Below are 18,527 nucleotides of genomic sequence, written 5' to 3'. Positions count from 1 at the left end.
AAGTCTTGAATGTGCATCAAAATCAACATAAAAGCCAAGGTGTGAACAGGAGGTAAAAGTTGTTTGCTCTAAATCATTATGAAACCAACTTTGGTCACTGCTCCTCCCACTGATTGTGGGCATAAATTCAAATACTTGAAGCTGAGGTACTTTCCCTGTCACCTTTCTGGCCTACTGAATATGACACATAAATACCGGCAAACACAACAGTGTGAGAAACGACTGTAAATGGGAATCATCTTCATGTAAGGCCAAACAACAAGAAAGAAAACTAAAATATAAGCCTTTAGTAGTTAAAAGGTAGCATTAAAAGCAGCCTGATACACTTTCCTATTGTGATCAATTATTGCTTAAAGTTGCTTTGTACTATATGAGTTCAAGTGTATTGGTTGAAGAAACTGTGTATTGCTGCCATTCTTGAAAAAGAAATCCAGCTTGGCTAAATGAATGATAAATAAAGATAGCAAATCTGTTAGTTAAATCTCAAGAGGAACTTGTGATTTGTGTCATATTTGGCGACACTGTCCAGAGCAGTCTTTGTTGATCTTGTCTTGAACATGTGTATTTGATTGTGGATTAAATATATGTCTTTCATAGAAAGTATATCACTCATGGAAAATATTCAAAAATAAAGGCATTTTGTAGTATACATTTTGTGTATGCAAGAAATCCCTGCATGTGTGCATTTCACCAGAAATGTTAAATATAGGAGCACCCATTAAAACACTTCAAATGCACTGTCACTCTCCAAATATCAAATTAAATTTTTTTTTTAAAAAACATTCAAATAACCACCAAGCTTTTTCAATGACTCACAAGCATTTACTTTGATTGAATTATTTTCAAGATGAATGCTTAACCCTTTGGGCACCACAGTTTTTTTCGAGAAAATATTCAATTGTGATATCAAGATTTCAAAAGTCTGTAGCTTGAAAGTGGTTAGAGATACAGGTGTACTGTAAATGAGAAAAATCTTCAGTATGACCCAAAGTTTGTGGTGGGAGTAAATTCACTCATCTAATTTGCATATTTTGAAGTCACCAGGTGGCCTCCACCACCACTGCTTCTTCCACATCTGCCTCTACCTGTGGTGATTTTTCACATTTCTTTTATTTTAAAAACTTCCGGAGATTTGCTTCCTGCTTCGTGCTCTGTTGTGTTTATCTTCACAGAGATTGGGCCCCTCCTCCGCACTGGTTCTGGCACCCTTGCACCTGCACACAATCTCTGCAATCACCACTGCCTCTTAAGCTCTGCTGTGAGGAGCTGCAGGCGCCAGATTATTCCGCTCCTACTGTGGTATCGGCCTCACGCTCGAGATTTGTATTTCCAGTGATTTTTGGTACTTTTACCAGTGCTTTCTCGTGAATCTGTGACTTACCTTGGCTGTCTCCCTTTTTTTCAGTGCCTGCCAGTGCCACCAGTGCCTTCGCCCAATCTCTGCTCCACCGCCAGACTCTCACTCACCTCTCTCTCCTGGACTGCATGTTGCCTCACGGACTCACTCACTCCCCTCTCGCTCTAGACTTCCAGCCTCACGACTCGGACTCCCTCTCGGATCTCTGGCTCTGGACACCCCCCCCTCAAACTCTCTAGACCTTGTGGATCTCCCTCACTCCCTGGCCCCGGATTCCCCCCTCCCCCTCCTCAAACCTGTTCCTGCACAATAAATCTGTAAAAACTGTTGCTTCTGCCTCTGATCTGCTTCTGGGCTCAGATTAAAACAACATCAATCATTACACTACCTCCACTGTGTTTTTTAAATTCCTGCTACCGCCATCAATATTAATGTTTCGACCACCCCTGCAACCCCCACCACGACCCAACCCCCGCCACCGTGAGGAAAAGCATCGGCGTTGGTATGTGCTGCTTGTAGACTCTCATGGCGGATGGAGTCGCTGTGGCTCTGATGCACCAGCAGTCTCGGTCTCACCGGATGACTGAATGTCATTGTCACAGGGGTGAATATTCCTCTATTCCTCCCGGCATTGTGAGTATTCTTGCTACAATTCGCTCTCTTTCTCTCTTTCACGCTCCGACTAAAACCACTTCTACCACTTCCTCGTCTCCTCGACCGGTGGTGCGTCTTCAAACTCTCTCTCTCCAAAACTTTGGAGAGAGAGTGATTGGATGAAAAGTTCTGTCACATTTTTACGGGCCAATCAGAGCAACAAAACACGTGACGTAGCCGCCAGCGAGCTGTGCACCCCTACCAAAGGAGTGAACTCCATTAGAGCTGCATAACACGGTAGGTCAAGAGAAGTCATCAATATTAATTTCAGCCTGTTTCATAGGTAGCTCAAAACTCCTCACAATATCTTTAAATGCAAAGCATAAAGCTCTTTGCACACGGAGTCTGTTATTTTTGGATGTGTTTTTCCCATCTGTAATCTAAAAAAAAAATCATGCACTCAAATTCAGTGTTTCCAAGGCAAAGGGGTTCATACTACAAAGAGAAAAAAACACTAAAGATGATTCTGTGGCTCTTTTACTCCTTGGAAAAAAATTACTGTGTCCCTCCACCCTGCTGGAAACCTTCATATGGCACCAGCTGGTGCATCATAGCCAAGTTAAAAGGAACCCTGCATGGTCAGACAAGGTCATCTTGTTGGATAGATATTTTTTATCTCTCATATGTATGTTGAACTAAAAATCTCACTAGATATCTGGATTTTGAGTAAATTTGAGTTTACAAACTTGCCAGGAGGCCGCCATGTTTTGGTCTGCACTGGTATTGTTGCGTCACAGTGCTGCAGCACTCCTCACTGTTCCTATGCGGTAACTGCTGTTTCAGAGGGCTAGCCAGTGTTTAGGCTGCATCTCAGAGATGCTGCACATCTCTGCACAGAGAATTTTAAGATTTGAGGTCTTGTCTGGTTTTTTGCACCACGAGTGATTACTAGTCAAACTAGACAGGAAAATGGTAAATACAGAGCCATATTTACCTTGTAGCAAATATTTATGTCCACATTGGTAGAAAATGTTTGAAATCTGTTTTTGATTAACCAAATGAAGGCCACGAGCTAAAATGCATCTGTTTTATAAAGTTGTTCCCCAAGTTTCTACTATTTATGAAGCTTTCAGTTTCCACACGGTTAAAATGTTGCAGGTAAACATAAAAACAGTATGAAAACACTTTCGGTTTACACTTTTCAAAGTAAAAGCCCACTTTAGCATTTCTTTGGAGAAACTCCCTTCGTATGTACATAATGCTTTTATTTTGAAAAACCACTGGCACGCTTCCACTATACACTGAATCCAGTCACTTGTAGGGAGGTTTATTGATGTAAAACTTAGCAGGAATGAACGAGCTTTGACAGCAGGGAGACAAAGCCAACCAGCAGAAAAATCGCATCTGGTATGAAAGCTGTTAAGGCGGCAACAACAAAACATACTGCCAGTCTGAAAAACCGGTTACTGCATAGCAACAGTGAGAAGCGCTATGGCTAAGTTGACTTCACAGTACCAGTGCAGACCAAAACATAGCTGCCTCCTGGTGAGTTTATAAACTCAAACTTACTCAAAATGCAGATATCTCAGATATCTACTGAGATTTTTTAGTTCAATATACATATGAGAGATATAAATATCTATCCAACAAGATAGAGGCCGGCTAAGACTTCAGTACATGTTCTGTTTTGTTGTCTTTTACGACGGCACCTTGCCAGATCATGCAAGTGGGATCCCAACCAATCGTATGCTGTCTTTACACTGTCTCTGTAACAATTTGATAGTTCTTTCTTTTTTCCTTTCTTTCTTTATTAGGATACCCATTAGCACTAGCAGAAGCATTTGCTATTCTTCGTGGGGTCCAACACACATAAGGTCATACACATCAACACAGGTCACAGGTTGTTGGGGAGGCAGGTGAAAGATTGTTAATTATTGCTACAACAGGAGCACTCGTTGGGATTCTAGCAGTCTTTTGCCCTGAAGAAAGATTTAAAAAAACAAAACAAGTAATAATGAGTTATCCTGATGTATCAAAAAGAAGCACATAATGGAGAGGCTCTCCTTTAAATACAACGTGAGGTGGGAATGTAATAACATGACAAGAAAATTAACCCAATCAGCCTAATACACACAGCTTCACTAGATGTACAAAAAATCCACATGTGGAAAAAAAGTGGGGGCTTGTACAATGTCACTCTGGCAAATGATACAATGACAAGGAGAAAATGCTCTCCTATTGGTAGTCGTCAGGATAGTTGTTTGATGTCAGGTCAGGGTGTCAAACTAGACAATACGAGAAAGACTCTGGCATGCTAGTCTTGTCGAACTGTGCTTGACTCATTGACTTTTGTCCCACTCAGGCCTGCTGTTTGACAGAGAGCTGTGATGACTCGGCTGAAATTGTTTAGTAAGAGCTGGCCTTCAGAGAGCTGAGGGGCAACTTTTAATTAATTCTTTATTACGTGGCTGTGAGCACAAATTTTGGCCTTTATCTATTATGTTCCACCCTTGATATCCACATAATAAACTGGTGAATCACAGTGTTTGAGATGAGATTTAACTTTTTTTACACTTGTAGGGGAGACTTTTTACGTCAAAGGCTATCCCACTGCAGTGAAACTTACACCCACCAGATCCCCCGCCTCACGGAAATGCACAACATGTTTGAGTGATGAATCAAGAGCCAAACAGAGGTGTGAGAGAGGGGGCTGGTCTGACATTTCTTCTTGTTTTTCTTGCTTTGATAGACTCGCCCACTTAATGCCCTGGTGGTCTTTGTGTTACAGCTTCAAAAGGTTAAAAACTTTGACATCAGATAAGTAAGAGGAGGTGATGACAAGCCTACGCACAAAATATTCAGTTTTTAAAAGAAGCATGACAGACTGTAGGTGCACTGTGAAGTCCTTGTGAATCTGGAACCACGGCTTAAAGCAAAGAGTTTTGAAATATTCAGCGTTAAAATGCATTCACTTTATTTTTAAGGGCTTTGGCTGTCTTTGTCAAGAATGAAGATAAACTGCCTTCTATCTACATTATTAAGACCCTTTCAAGTGTTTTGATTTTGTTATTATGCAGCCTAATGCTAACCTTGCAAAGCAGATGGATAATAATAATAATACATTCTATTTATAAAGCACTTTTCATAAAACTCAAAGACACTGTACAATGCAGAAAAACAATACAGACACTTATAAATGAACATTAAAAGTAGATAAAGCCAACAAAAACAAACAGACAAACACAAATGACAGAACATCACAATCACAGATTAAAAGCCTGTCTAAAAAGGTGAGTTTTCAGCATTGATTTAAAAGTGGGTAAGTCCGTGCAGTTTTGAATATGAGTTGGGAGTGAGTTCCAGAGGGAGGGGGCAGCTATGGAGAAGGCTCTGTCCCCCCAGGTTCAGTGCTTGGTTCTAGATGGCGGGGAGGGGAGGTTGGTGTTAGAAGAGCAGAGGGTACAGGTAGGAATGTGATGGTGGAGGAGGTCAGTAAGGGAGGGGGAGCCTATTGATTTAGGCCTTTATAGGTTTCCTACAATTCTGTGTTTTCCTGTCAAAATGGGCTGCTGTGTGTACACTGATGAGGAAAAAAATCAACTTAAATGATTTTAGCAAACGGCTGCAAATTAATAAAGAGTGCCAAATTTAAGGGGTTCTGAATACTTTCCGCACCCACTGTAGATCTGAAATTGAAAAGGTCAATAACAGCCTTGTTTTCTGAGTCCTAGGGGTTATCTGTGAGGTTAAATGAGTTAAAACTAAGTGCAGGGGGGCTCTGTAAATCCCCCACAGTCACATCTGTGTTTGTGGCCTGAGTAGAGTGGGTTGTGTGACCTAGACACAGGTGGGAGATAATCTATGTGACATCATGACAACGTTAATATTTTTTTTTCCTTTACAGTCTGTCAGCTTGTCCTCTTTGACAACAAGGGGGATAGTTTGACATTTTAAAATTTTTGTGCTGCCACCTGGGGGCCAGAAGATGCAGTAAAAAGAAAGAGAAACTATTACTTGATTTAAGAGAGTGCAATGAGTCTTTGACAAATTTGACAAGTTTGAAACATGGAAATCTATCTAAAGACACTATCAACAGTCTCAGCAGGGTAACAGAAAATGTACAATCAAAACACTAATCAGTATGCACTGAATGGAACTTTTATTACTTTGAGGCTGGTTGGTGCTCATTTTCAGAAACACCGCTAAAGGTGTACTCACACTAGGCCATCCGTACCATGCCGTATTCTAACCGTGCTGAAGCCCATTTGACCCCCTCCCCTGTCCCCCCTTTGGCCTGCACTCACATTGCTCAACACATCCAGGCCTGGGCACAGATACGCCACGCGCCGATGTCATCATATGAAGCATCCACCATGATGAATTTATACGTATTGATAACTTAGTATATGTAAGTGTTGTTGTTTCGGCTTTAAAAGAAAAGCAGATTTATACAATATCTGATCTGACACTGGAGTTATTTTACCAGACCTGGGATCAGCAGCTACGTTAACTATACAGAGCACAGTGAGGAGAGCGAGAGAAAGCGGTTCATAGCGGAGAATTACTGCTCACAGCATATAATCTGGAGCCTTATCAGAGTTCAAAGCACTTCTGATGAATGAAACCCAGACTTTTTCACCCTTATGAGTTTCTACCAGGCGGCAACCTTCGGTCCTGAAAAATGAAGCCAATGCGGAAGTGCAAAAAATTGCGAGTGTCAACTTGAGGCTGGCTGCAGGAACACCGGAAGTCCCGTCTGCACACATGTTTAACAGCCAGTTTTGACACACAAAATAAACTGGTTTACAGCCTGGTTCAAAACACCAAACGTGTCTCATTAGCTGGTGTCTTATTGTGCTCCCACTGTACGGGGGTTGAATTTTTTTGTACCATGATTGTTTGGATTGGATTTAGGATGAAAGCTGATTGGTGTGTGTCATTTGATTGACAGATAGCTCGGCAGGCAGAGGCTCCGTTTCTGTCAACCGGAATGCTAGCTAGCAGGCTGACAGGAAGTCGCGATTAGTGGGCAGGCCGTTAGGTTGTAAGCAGACGGCTGACGTCACACAGGGTTTGTCCAATTCTTTCTACAGTCTATGGTTCCTAAAGCTGCTCTTCTGTGTCAGTATACCATCTGAATCTCCGTGGAATTCTTTTACGCGCCATGAACTGAGCCTTTCCTCTGCGTTTGGATACCTTTCAATGCTGCACCAAACAAGCTCTAATGTCACAGGACAGCCTGTGTCCAGAGCAGGATTAAATGTTCAGTTAAGTTTTTTTTTTTTTTTTTTTCCGTGACAAGAGCAATTTTAACCATCTGATGAGAGCTGGAAGTGAAACGCCACAGAATAAATAAACAATGCTCCGTTCAAATGTCAGTGATTAAGATCACAATTTCACTTCTTGGTGACATGAAATAGAATTAGAGTTAAGTTAATTCAGTGGATGGTAGTTTAGCATTATATTTTTTTAATAAGAGAGGTTAAATCAGCCTTGTGATTAACCCCGGCACACACTTGTCCCTGTATTTGGCACTCTCCTCTACGCACTGGGGATGAAAGGTATTTGTTATCCTGTGAGCTGCTGTTTGTAACTAAAACAAGGGAAGAAGCTTTATTTTACAAACCAAAAATCTTCTCACAGTCATTAAAGCCTGACTTTGCTAGAAACTGGTCCCCTTGGCTGTGCAATTATTAAACAGTCCCTGCAATTACTGCATTCTTTCACATAACCTATATAACTATTACGCAAAAAAATCCCTGAAAGCTGATATCATCAAATACTTTACATCCACATGGACAAAGAAATATTGCAAAACACAACAGTTGTGCATAAGAGACCTCCTGTGAACTCCTGCTTTATTTATTTATTTATGTATTTCTTAAATGAGCCACAGCAATATATAGGCCAACCACTGAGAAGGGATAATAGCTGTCACGATTACAAGCGTGCAGGCTTTAGGTAAACAGTGTTTGGAAGTGCTCTGACATCTGCATATAAAAGGTTAAAAAGCATAGAGCCACTCAGAAAATTGGTAGTTTGCCAGACATCACTATTTTCATCTGCCTGGTGAAGCTTGTTTTTATCTATTATTATAGGACAAGGACTTTACTGAGCTTTCAATGTTCAGAACTCTACATTTTGGCTTAAGTTTAATTCCCTATTATAGTATGCTATTTATGATCACAAAATTAAATACTTCACTTATTTTTTAATCATTTCTGGGCTGCTGTAATCAATTGTGATGACATTTATTTAAAATAAAGTTAATTATAAAACTGACCTTCATCTGTTTTATTTTGGAAGTTAGGGAAACATTACAATTTCCAAGTAAGAAACAGATGTTGTGCAAATCATTCAACACGATTAATCATAAACGCAGCTGACAAACTTGTGACATGAACACCATACCCCTAGCTTTTGGTGATCTCCAAAAGGAGATAATAATGCAGCATCTGCTATGCTTGGCATTAATACTGTCAAACGTCTGCACCTTTTCCAAGCCGGGCCAAACTGAGGTGCATATATGCAAGAGTAAATCAGTCGCCATCCATCTGTTTTTAGTTAGAATAACATGCTTACATGCATTTGAAATATCCAGTTTAGTTGGACGAACAGAATAATAATTTCTGTTATGAGTGCATGAATGAGAGACATAACAATATAAAAATGACATGCACATTCTACATTAGTTTCAATGCATGGAAATGGATGATGTACATACCTGATGGAAGACCACGGCATCCCCAACGCCTTCCCAAAGACCAGTGAGGGAGCAGAACGTCGCCTTTGAGCCAAGTGTTTGAAATGCTGCTGGAAAGCACAGAAAATGGAACTTCAGAATCAGAAAGACTTTACTGCCATTGTTGTTGATATAATGAAATTTTGTTTGGAACTCAGAGTCAAGCAGCAATAAAATTAGTATAAAATAGAATAAGGATAATAAAATAGAATAAAACAGCAATAACAACAATAGTAAAAAGAGATTGCATTATGACAGTTGTAAACATTGAATTAAGTTTACATAGTGCAAGGATTAAGTAGTGAAGGAGAGATTATATGCTGGCAAGTGCAGCTATTAAAGTGGTAGTTACTTATTCAGAAAAGACTGTGCACATACCGTGCCTTTATTCACGTTTCAAATCTCTACATCTGCTTACAGAACACATAACTGTTTCATTTTCACACTAATGTTTTCACCAGCTGTTAAGTAGCAGCCGTGAAACTATCACTCTTTTATTCAAACTGTAGAATGACTGTTGACCCATGTACACCCATGCTTAAGTACTGCTGCTTTACAGCAGGTAGGCATATCTTCACAGCCTGATTAAAGAAAAAAAAACTAACGTCAGAATAGTGCCTTTATGAGACACCTAGTGGGGGATGGGGCTGGGTAGGGTTTACAACTTGAGCGTTTTGGTTTAAGTAAGGAAATGGATTTATGTAGGCTATTATTAGCCTGACTGCATCCTGGAACAGAATAGCTGCTGTGAGGAGACTTCAGACCCACTTCAATTCCACCTTTTTGTCCTGTTGCTAGGCTCATCTAAAATTAGTTTGAGACAGTATTTCATTATGCCACTTCAAGGACTCAAAAGCCCCCTTTAGTACCCAAGTAGCTGATGTCACTCCAATATTTATGACAGTCTGCGACAGAGACTAAAAACCTGTTATTTACATGGACACATCATGCCTGCCTATGTCCCCAGTGTCTGTTTAATATGGCATTTATGCATGTCCCCAAAAATTCACATGATGCGGACACAAGATTCAAATTCAAAAAGGGACTAACTGGTGGCTTTCAGTCAAGTGTGTCTGTGGCTGTTATAAGTTTAGTTTTCACTGAATACATATTGAATGAAGATACTGTGACAACACTAAAGAATGGATTATTTGCAGACCAGGCACACTCACATTCACACCTACAGCCAATTTAGAGTCACCAATTAGCCTAATGAACATGTTTCTGGTGGTGGGAGGAAGCCAGAGTACCAAGAGAGAACCCATGCGAAAGGACACAGAAGACCCTGACCAGGAAGCAAACCAGGGACCTTGCTGTGAGGCAACAGCGCTAACCCCCGTGCCGCCATACACCAGTTAACATGGTCACTAAATAAGTAAGTCATTTCTGATCTCAGAATTTACATTATACAAACTTGCTTGAGTGTCTCCATTTTTACAGGTTACATCTCACACATCAGGTAGTTGTATATATTGCCTAAGCGCTCTTGTGTGCCCTCTACAGTTATCCTCCAGTAACACGCCATGTATAGGTAATTTAATCCATGAGAATGCTCATGAACGCAGCAACACATCTGCAAAGGCACGGTAAAACAGCAAGTACATCTTCAGCCTTACATTCACATCCATGGGCAATTCATATTTTCCAGTTAACCATACAAACATGTCTATGGTCTATGAGGAAGCTGGAGTACCTAGAGAGAATCCAGATATGCAAGGGGAGAACATGCAAATCCCGCCACCTCACACCACAAAGAATGACCCTCAAACCTGGAACCTTCTTGCTGTGAGGCAGGAGCGCTAACTATTGCACCATGATGCAGCCCAAGAACCCTCTAACCTGACCTTTTTTTTCAAGAGCAGATCATGGTCTCTGAATGGCTGTGTCAAAGGTTTTATTTTATTCAAGGAAAAATCAGGCAGGGCTTAAAGCTACTACTGTGTTAAGAGGAGAGGACCCTGGTTGCTATAGTTACAGTAATTATTATCAGGGAGAAGTAAATGCCCAACCCCAGCCAGGGATCTAAAACATCAATACTGACTTGCAAGAAATTAACAGAGGTTTCACATAATTTGTCATTTCATCTATTCAGCGGACTTTTGCTCATTTATAACAAAACTGCAGTTCCTACACTTCTAATTTTTTTCATGCATCAGGGCATAAAGATGTCACATTAAAACATTTACTAATGGAACTTTATTGATTTGAGGAAGGGATTCATCAAGATGACACTTATGTCAAGGTGTTTTCCACTGACATCGCTTTCTTTGTTCTCGTGTTACGTATGTGCAAGCTTTACAGACACTGACCTGAGTTTGTACATGCTTTTAGAACAGCATGAACACTACACTAACATGGGATGATGAAGATGAGTCAAATCTCTCTGTGTTCACATTGACTACCATTAATATGAATATACACAACCGGAACGTGGTTACACAGTAAAGTCAGAAATACCAAAGCAAATTCCTTTATTGCGTCAACCAACTTCTGATTCTTAAGACTGTGTGATGTTCTCATTTGAGACAATTAAGTGAGAATTTCAAAGAACTATTTCTTTTTTCTTTGAAACGCCAAAAACTGCATGTGGCATTGACCTGTTGAACTATCAATCAATAAAGTAGCCTCTCAGAAATGAGCACAAGTGGAGTTTTCATGTCCTTCTCTTCTGCAAACATACGGACCTCTAGTTCTAATGGGAAGACAAACAGCCTTTTATATAGACAGGTGGTCATAGACAATAATACAGAGCCTTTGCCTCTGCTCGGAAGGGAGCATTGTATCAAGAATAAATCCACTGATCAAAACACTCAGTGCAGGAAAGATGACAGGAAACACTGATGGGGCTAGAAAAAAAAAAGTTCCTCAGTTGCTAATAAGAGGCCCATCATCTAATCAAGGTTATGGGGAAGAATGTATTTGTGCTCATCTGCAGTTAATTACACTGGTATCCTTTACGGGCATTTTCTCAGAAGCATCAGTGTTTTTAAAAACAGAGAGTCACAGTTGGTAGAGCCGGCATGCATAAGCAGGGTTTGTATGTTCTTCTAGTGCATGTCTGGTTTCTCTCCAGGTACAAAAGACATAACCTGGCAGGTCAGATGGATGTGTTTCACACATCCATCTGGAAAACCTCTCATACACAGCGTTTGGGAAAAGGCAGAGCCTTTGAAAAAAAGAACTCGGAGAGTGATTGGATGAACATTCTGTCTGTCACATCCAAACACACCCAAACGGTTCAGACAGGAGCTTTGCAGGATGGATTCGCCAGTGAGAAACAAGGAAACAGGCATATCTTTCTGCTATGCAAGGTTACCAAAGACATGCTTGTAAGGTTAATCCCCAATATTTCCTGTCTCTCTTCAACTCTAAAAGCAAAAAGGCCCAAAATAGTTAAAAATTGAGTTGTTGGTTAAACATGAATTTAAATATAGATAAGGCAACTATGTTGAAAGTTACAAAACTTTGAGATTTGTCAGAATTAAAGATGTAAGGATCCATTTAGCCTAACTCACAATAAAATCTGATTTGCAGTGTGATGCCTTAATTGAGCTTCCATTGATTATTATTTTATTTAAAAAACTATAATTGGTAAAACTAATTTTGCATATCAAGACATGCAGACTTAATTAAAGTGTAAATGACCCCCCAGCTCAAAGCTTATTTTGCCCACTTCAGTAATTCAAAATAATGCACAAAAACTGGGCAGTTTGGTACTTAGGGGAGGGAGGACAAAAGGACGGGGTTTTCCATATGAGTGACAGCGACGTCTAACCTGACACGCCAGATGGATAGGTTTCACACATCCATTTGGAAAACCTTCGATATACAGCGTTTGGAAAAGGGCAGAGCCTTTGAAAAAAAAATCGGAGGGGGATTGGATGAACGTTCTGTCTGTCACATCTTTACGGGCCAATCAGAGCAACAAAACAAGTGATGTCATTGCTGCTACCGAGGTGCACGTGCTCAGCTACATGTCAGTACAGGACTTTTGTTGTTTTTGATAAGAAAAGAACTCACTACTGTTCTTTGTTCTTCTTTTAACAAAGAAATGTTGTCAAGTTTTGATAAAACTGGCGCTTTAGCGGCATCCACGTTAATGTCTTCCGCCATAACTGCACCAGCTCTTGCTGCTGCTTGTTTACATCATGACTCTGCTGCGCCTGAAAGTACTGCCCCTTGTCACTGATTGGTCCTGTCACTTTCTAACCGGGCCTAAATGGTTCAGACAGGAGCTTTGCAAGATGGATTCGCAAGTGAAAAACAAGGAAATGGGCGTATCCATCTGCTTTGTAAGGTTATGGTTTTGGCATAAAACTTCAGAAATTGCAAATAGGTCTAAAAAATGAAATTATCAGCTGGCTAGGTTTAAGGCCAAGTGTAATATGAAAAAACAAGGTGAATTATGATTTCAAATTAATGTTTCACATTGTATTCTGATTTCTTTGCTGTTTTTCTGTGAAATAGCGTTTTTATCTATGGATAGCTACTGAAAAGGCATAATCTTTAAAGCACAAAATGTAGAATTTCACAGGCATTAATTTCACAGTAATTCCCCTATTCATCCACTCATTCATGCTGTTGCCCCACTAGACATTTCCAAAGTTGAGTGATATGAGTATCGAGTGCGATGAGTGTCAAGTGCTACTCCAGGGCATACTTATTTTGAATTGAGGTATCTTTTCAACAGGAACTGCACTCCATGATGGGTATTTACTAAACTGCTATTTTTGTTTCATGCACGGATTTCACATAATGAGCGAGAAAACCTGTTACAGTAGCCATCCTGGTTAGCGCTGTGAGCAATCCCATGATGCTTTTTGAGTAGCTCACAGCCTAATCAGGGAGGCAACTTTAACAGCTTTTTTCCTATACTGTTAAAGTTCTTCCATGTTTTGAAAATGGTAAACACACCTTACGAACTGCATTTTTTCTTGAATAGTATTCATGTCAAAACAAGAAGTGAGCAACAGAGGTGTACACTAAGCAGCATGTCACATGATCTTTGTTACTGTTTTGACTGAGAGCCCCCAGCGTCAAAATTTCTTACCTTGTGTTTAAATGGAAAACTCTGCAAACGCTCCTATAGAGAGATTTTGTTGCTTATGAATGGCTGTAAACAACTGTCTAGCATCTGCTCAGCACACAGTTCATTCTACACAGTGAAGGTCATAAATCTTAGGGAGCAGCTATTCTATTCCTTGTGTTAGCACCAAAGGTCTGTTTGAAAGGCATCTCCATGTTTTCAGTGAAGTGAGAATAAAAATGTCCACTACATGCACAAAGCTCCATCTAACACATAAGATGTCAAAAATGATTGCGGAATGTTTGATTGCTGGGAAAATTTAACATGCTGCTTGTACAAAATAGCCATTCAAATAGAAAATTGTTTATAAATTCACAAAGCTGCACAAAGACAGCCAAGCTGGAAGAACGCTTCAGAAAATGTTTTCGTTCATTCTAAGAGGAGGAATGCAGAAACAAGGGGATAAACTGATTGGATTATAATGACTAACTGCCCATGATGAAAATGTATGGAGACCCAGCAGATCTTTGCTGAGCTCCTATTTCCCTGTGATTACCAATGACGTGTTTCTTCCATGCAGTGGCTGACATTGACGTTTCCTGGCAACATCCAGGCTTTCAGGCTGAGTGAAAAAAATGTTAGTGTGAAATGTTGTGTTCACAAAGCTAAAAAATAACAACGTTAGTACGGGTTGGACCTTCATTAAGCCTTTGTATTAATTCAAAATCTTAATTCAGCTTTGAGTAAGAAATTATTAAACAAATAAGATTTCTCTCTGTCTCTGTCCTTTGTTTATTTTTCATTATGTCAAAGTAAAAGTACTGGCATATAAATAGTATCATCTTAAAATTAAAAGTATTTTATTTAAATCTTAATTCAAAGGACTGAGTTCAGAGTAGCTACTAGGGCTGAATGATTTGGGAAAATAATCTAATTGTGATTTTATTCAAATATTTCATTTATGAATTGTGAATGAAATGTGAATTGTTATATTGAATTGTTATATTCTAATAAGAAAAGCATTTACAAAAGTAAGAAAAGTGAAATTTTTGGAAAATTTAATTGACAGAAATGCATATTTCTGTTTGCCTGATGAGCAGAGAACAACATCTCCATTAGCAAAAAAAAGAATGAAACTGTTAATGACACAGGTCAAAGGTATTGGAACTTCAGCAATATGAAAATTGCAGTAGGACTTATTGCAATTTAAACCTGACTTTAAATTTTCACTTCAATCTTTATTAGCACCATTTTTTTTAAACAAAAGAACTACGTACAAACAGACAGAAAAATCAGGAAATTGAACAGGCACTGGTTTGGAATGTGCAATCTAACTTCAGATCAAGTTAAACTATAGTTTCACACAAAAAAGTAAATTAAGGCTTAAAATGATCAAAATTATGATGTATAAGAGATGAGAAATTACAGATTTGAGTTACAATCTCAATATATGACAAATGTGAAGCATTTCAAATTAAGGAAAGCATTCAAAAACATGAAGAGAAAAAAATTACAAGACAGTAAGTTTAAAGTCTCTCCAGAAAGATGCTTTATGCTCAAGTCTAGTTTGAACGTAATATGCTCTAACTCACAGGTGTCAAACTCAAGGCCCGGGGGCCAAATCCGGCCTGTGGAACGATTATATCCGGCCCACGAGATCAGATCATGTTTGTATTATAACTGACCCACCAGTATGAGGTCTGCAGATTTCCTCCAGTGAAAAATGTAAACTTCAACTTGATGATTTAAAATATCCTTGTGAAGCCATAAAAATCAGAAAAAGTAAAGAGTAAGAAATATTAGATAACAAGTCAAGAATGGTGTGTGTGTGTGGTGTTGGTGGTGGGGGTGTGTGTGGGGGGGTTAAATTAATTTGTGTTTTATTTCATATTTTCAATTTTGCATCTCAAGATGACAACTCAAACTTAGAATTTTGATTTCATTTCATGCTTTGACCTTTTCAACTCATTATTTGGACTTTATGTGTCACATTTTTATTGTGATTCCCAATTTTAAATTTTAAGTCATATTTTGACCTTTTCAACTCCTTTTTCTGGCTTTTTAGTCCCATATTTTGACTTTTAAACACATGATTTCAATTTTTTCTCATATTTTGACATTTTAAATTCATAATTTTTACTTTTTATATCATATTTTGACCTTTTACACTCCCAGTTTTGAATTTAAGTCATAGTTTTAACTTTACAAGTCATCATTTTAAATTTTAGCACATATTTTCACATTTTCAACTCTAATTTTGGCTTTTTAATCCCATATTTTGACCTATCAGTCTCAAAATTTAAAATTTTAAGACATAATTGACTTTTAAACTCATGATTCCAAATCTGATCTCATATTTTGACCTTTCAAACTTTTGATTTCAACTTTCTCCTCATATATTTGCACTTTAAAAAGTATTTTTCTATTTTTGATAACATGTTCTGATCTTTTGAACTAATGAATTGGATTTTTTTTTATCTCAGATTTGAGCCTTTAAACTTATCATTTTTACTTTTTTGAATTTCCAAATGATTTATCATCAGTGCTGTTTCACATTTTGTTACTGGTGAAAATGAGGTTGACAGTTTCTGGTTAAATGTTGACCCTGTTAGGCTCTCAGGTCAGACCTGAATCCAGAATCTGGCCCCTGCTCTAACGAAATGACAATGCAAATATGCCAATGATTCAGGTTTTGGCTGTTTACTTATTAACAGCAAACAAAATGTCAGGCTTTATCTGTATAACTTTATTAAAACAGCGGCAGCCCTTCGGCCGTCAGTTAATTTATTCATTGGTGTGTAGGTACAGCTATGTTGGCTGCTTATAACCGTTAGCTAAAGTTAGCATTAGCAAAACCGTTAGCGCGCTACGCAGCTCTGACCGTAGCGCGACAGAAAGAGAAAAAAAAACACGAATCTACTTTACTCGTTGGTTTTTACTGTTTTGTTTGTTCTGGAGAGGAGGAGGCCTGTGTGGACGATTAATGACATCTTCAAGATAAACTATGAAGTATTTCTAGCTAGAACAACCGTTAAAGAAGCTAGCAGCAGCATAATGATACGGAGCAAATAGCACCTGGAATACACCGTCTTTACACATTCGTCCACTTTATTCATTGTTCTTACGCCTTTTTATGACCTGGTTCATTTTGTGGAAGGAAGAAACCTTTCTGGATAATTCGGCTGCACTGCAGGTAAAACCAGGTGAGTGATTAAAGCGAAGGTTAGCTGTAAAAATATTTGGACTTAACTGCCTTCAGTGCTGTTGCCTTTGCGATGTTCAGTGGAGGAGCCCCGCCATTCAGGGTTACTAGGCTCAGTGTGCAATTTATGGAAAATAAACTTGTACACAACTTACACAGAATTTCGCCAATACACGTTTAAATGTTAAAAGGTATAATTAGGGCGGTTAAAAGGGCTAAAATCAAATATTTTCATCACAGTAACCTCAACACTTACAACCCAGTTTGTAACTTCGGTGGCATAGAATAAATTTTTTATTTTGATCAGGCTGCTCATGTGCTATAATTTCCAGACAAACTGGGAAAATGGGTTAGTCAGAGCTGGGGACAAAGAGAGGTATATCAGAAACAACAAAAAACAAAGCAGGAACATTTCACAAGTGTCTCTTTCTGTTCACTGTCTCTACAGCTCCATGAAAGCACAAAAGTCCACTGACTCATGATGGGCCAGGAGGACCAGTATACAAAGGGCCCGAGCGACCTAGTCCAGGCTCTCATTTACGTCATCACGAGGTATGGAAAGTTGCATAAACATGAACCATGTTGTTTGTCATGTAGATATCTGCAATGAAAAAAAACAAGCCTCTGCCGTTCTCATTGTAAATACACCACAGCCTGCATTGTAATGTCACTTCAGGGACGTTTCTTAGAGGGAAAAAAGACTGAATAATCATCCTCGATCTTTTACATAATAGTGCCCCTTAATTGTATATTTTGTGAATATACAATATGATCTCTGTCATTGCTAAGGACCAGTGGCTCATGTTTGAATGACAGTTGGAAGAGACAAGAAATGGTATGAAAGAAGAGAAATAAAAGGTTCAAGAAAAGCTCAGGCTGTTTGAACTGCATTTTTACATTAAAAAAAAAAATCAGACCTACTTTTTGTGCTAGTGATACAGATACCATGTAATCCACCTATAACTCATCTTCCACCCCAGCTCTCGCTGACTCTTGGGGTATTTTCTCTAAGCTTGTCGTAGCTTACTTTGGTTGTGGCAAGACTATTTACAGCAGCCACTGCTGACATGGGTAGCTAACCCATGCCAGCCCCTGCAGGGGTCTGTTCCCTCCTGTCAGCTGTCTTTCCAAGCAGTTACTTGGTGTTTCCCTAGTTGTCAGCTGCCCTGTTCACAGCAGTCACTAGCTAGGCTAGTAGTAGATTACAGTAGTAGGTTTGTTGGTTTAGTTTATTTTTTATTTTGCAAAAATCCTTTGTTTTTGTTTAGTTTTTATTAGTTTTTACGGTTAAATGTCGGCGCTGCGTGAGTGTCATACATTTTTAAAAACATATTAAAATAGGCTACACTTCAAGTATCATTTATTTATTTAATGATGATGTTTGACTACAACTCCAGACATAAAACTACCACTATGTGAAGTCTTAACCAATCAGATCAGGCAATTTTACACTCCCCAGAGTTGGGTGTCTATGCCAGTCAGTAAGGTTGTGTCAAAGACTAAAACTAAGGATATTTTGTCCCCATTTTTATTTTATTTTAGTTTGTTTTGTAAGCGCACTATACAGTTTTAGTTAGTTTTCTTTTTTTTTTTTTGGGGGGGGGGT

At 39.0% G+C, this 18,527-nt stretch overlaps 1 protein-coding gene across 1 annotated transcript in view; it reads right to left on the bottom strand.

Moving 5' to 3' along the window:
- Positions 1 to 18,527, bottom strand: part of tagapb (T cell activation RhoGTPase activating protein b) — a 36,301-nt gene that overhangs the window by 16,777 nt on the left and 997 nt on the right. Inside the window, exons 3-4 of the mRNA XM_041804911.1 lie at positions 16,970 to 17,028; positions 8,676 to 8,764 (exon numbers count right to left, since the gene is read on the bottom strand). Coding sequence (XP_041660845.1) covers positions 8,676 to 8,764; positions 16,970 to 17,028 — 148 coding nt within the window. The remainder of the gene's footprint in view (positions 1 to 8,675; positions 8,765 to 16,969; positions 17,029 to 18,527) is intronic.

Source organism: Cheilinus undulatus, linkage group 14 (assembly GCF_018320785.1).
Source record: "Cheilinus undulatus linkage group 14, ASM1832078v1, whole genome shotgun sequence".
Taxonomy (NCBI): domain Eukaryota; kingdom Metazoa; phylum Chordata; class Actinopteri; order Labriformes; family Labridae; genus Cheilinus; species Cheilinus undulatus.
Note: the sequence above shows the minus strand (reverse complement) of the source record. Positions and strands in the feature narration are given on the sequence as shown.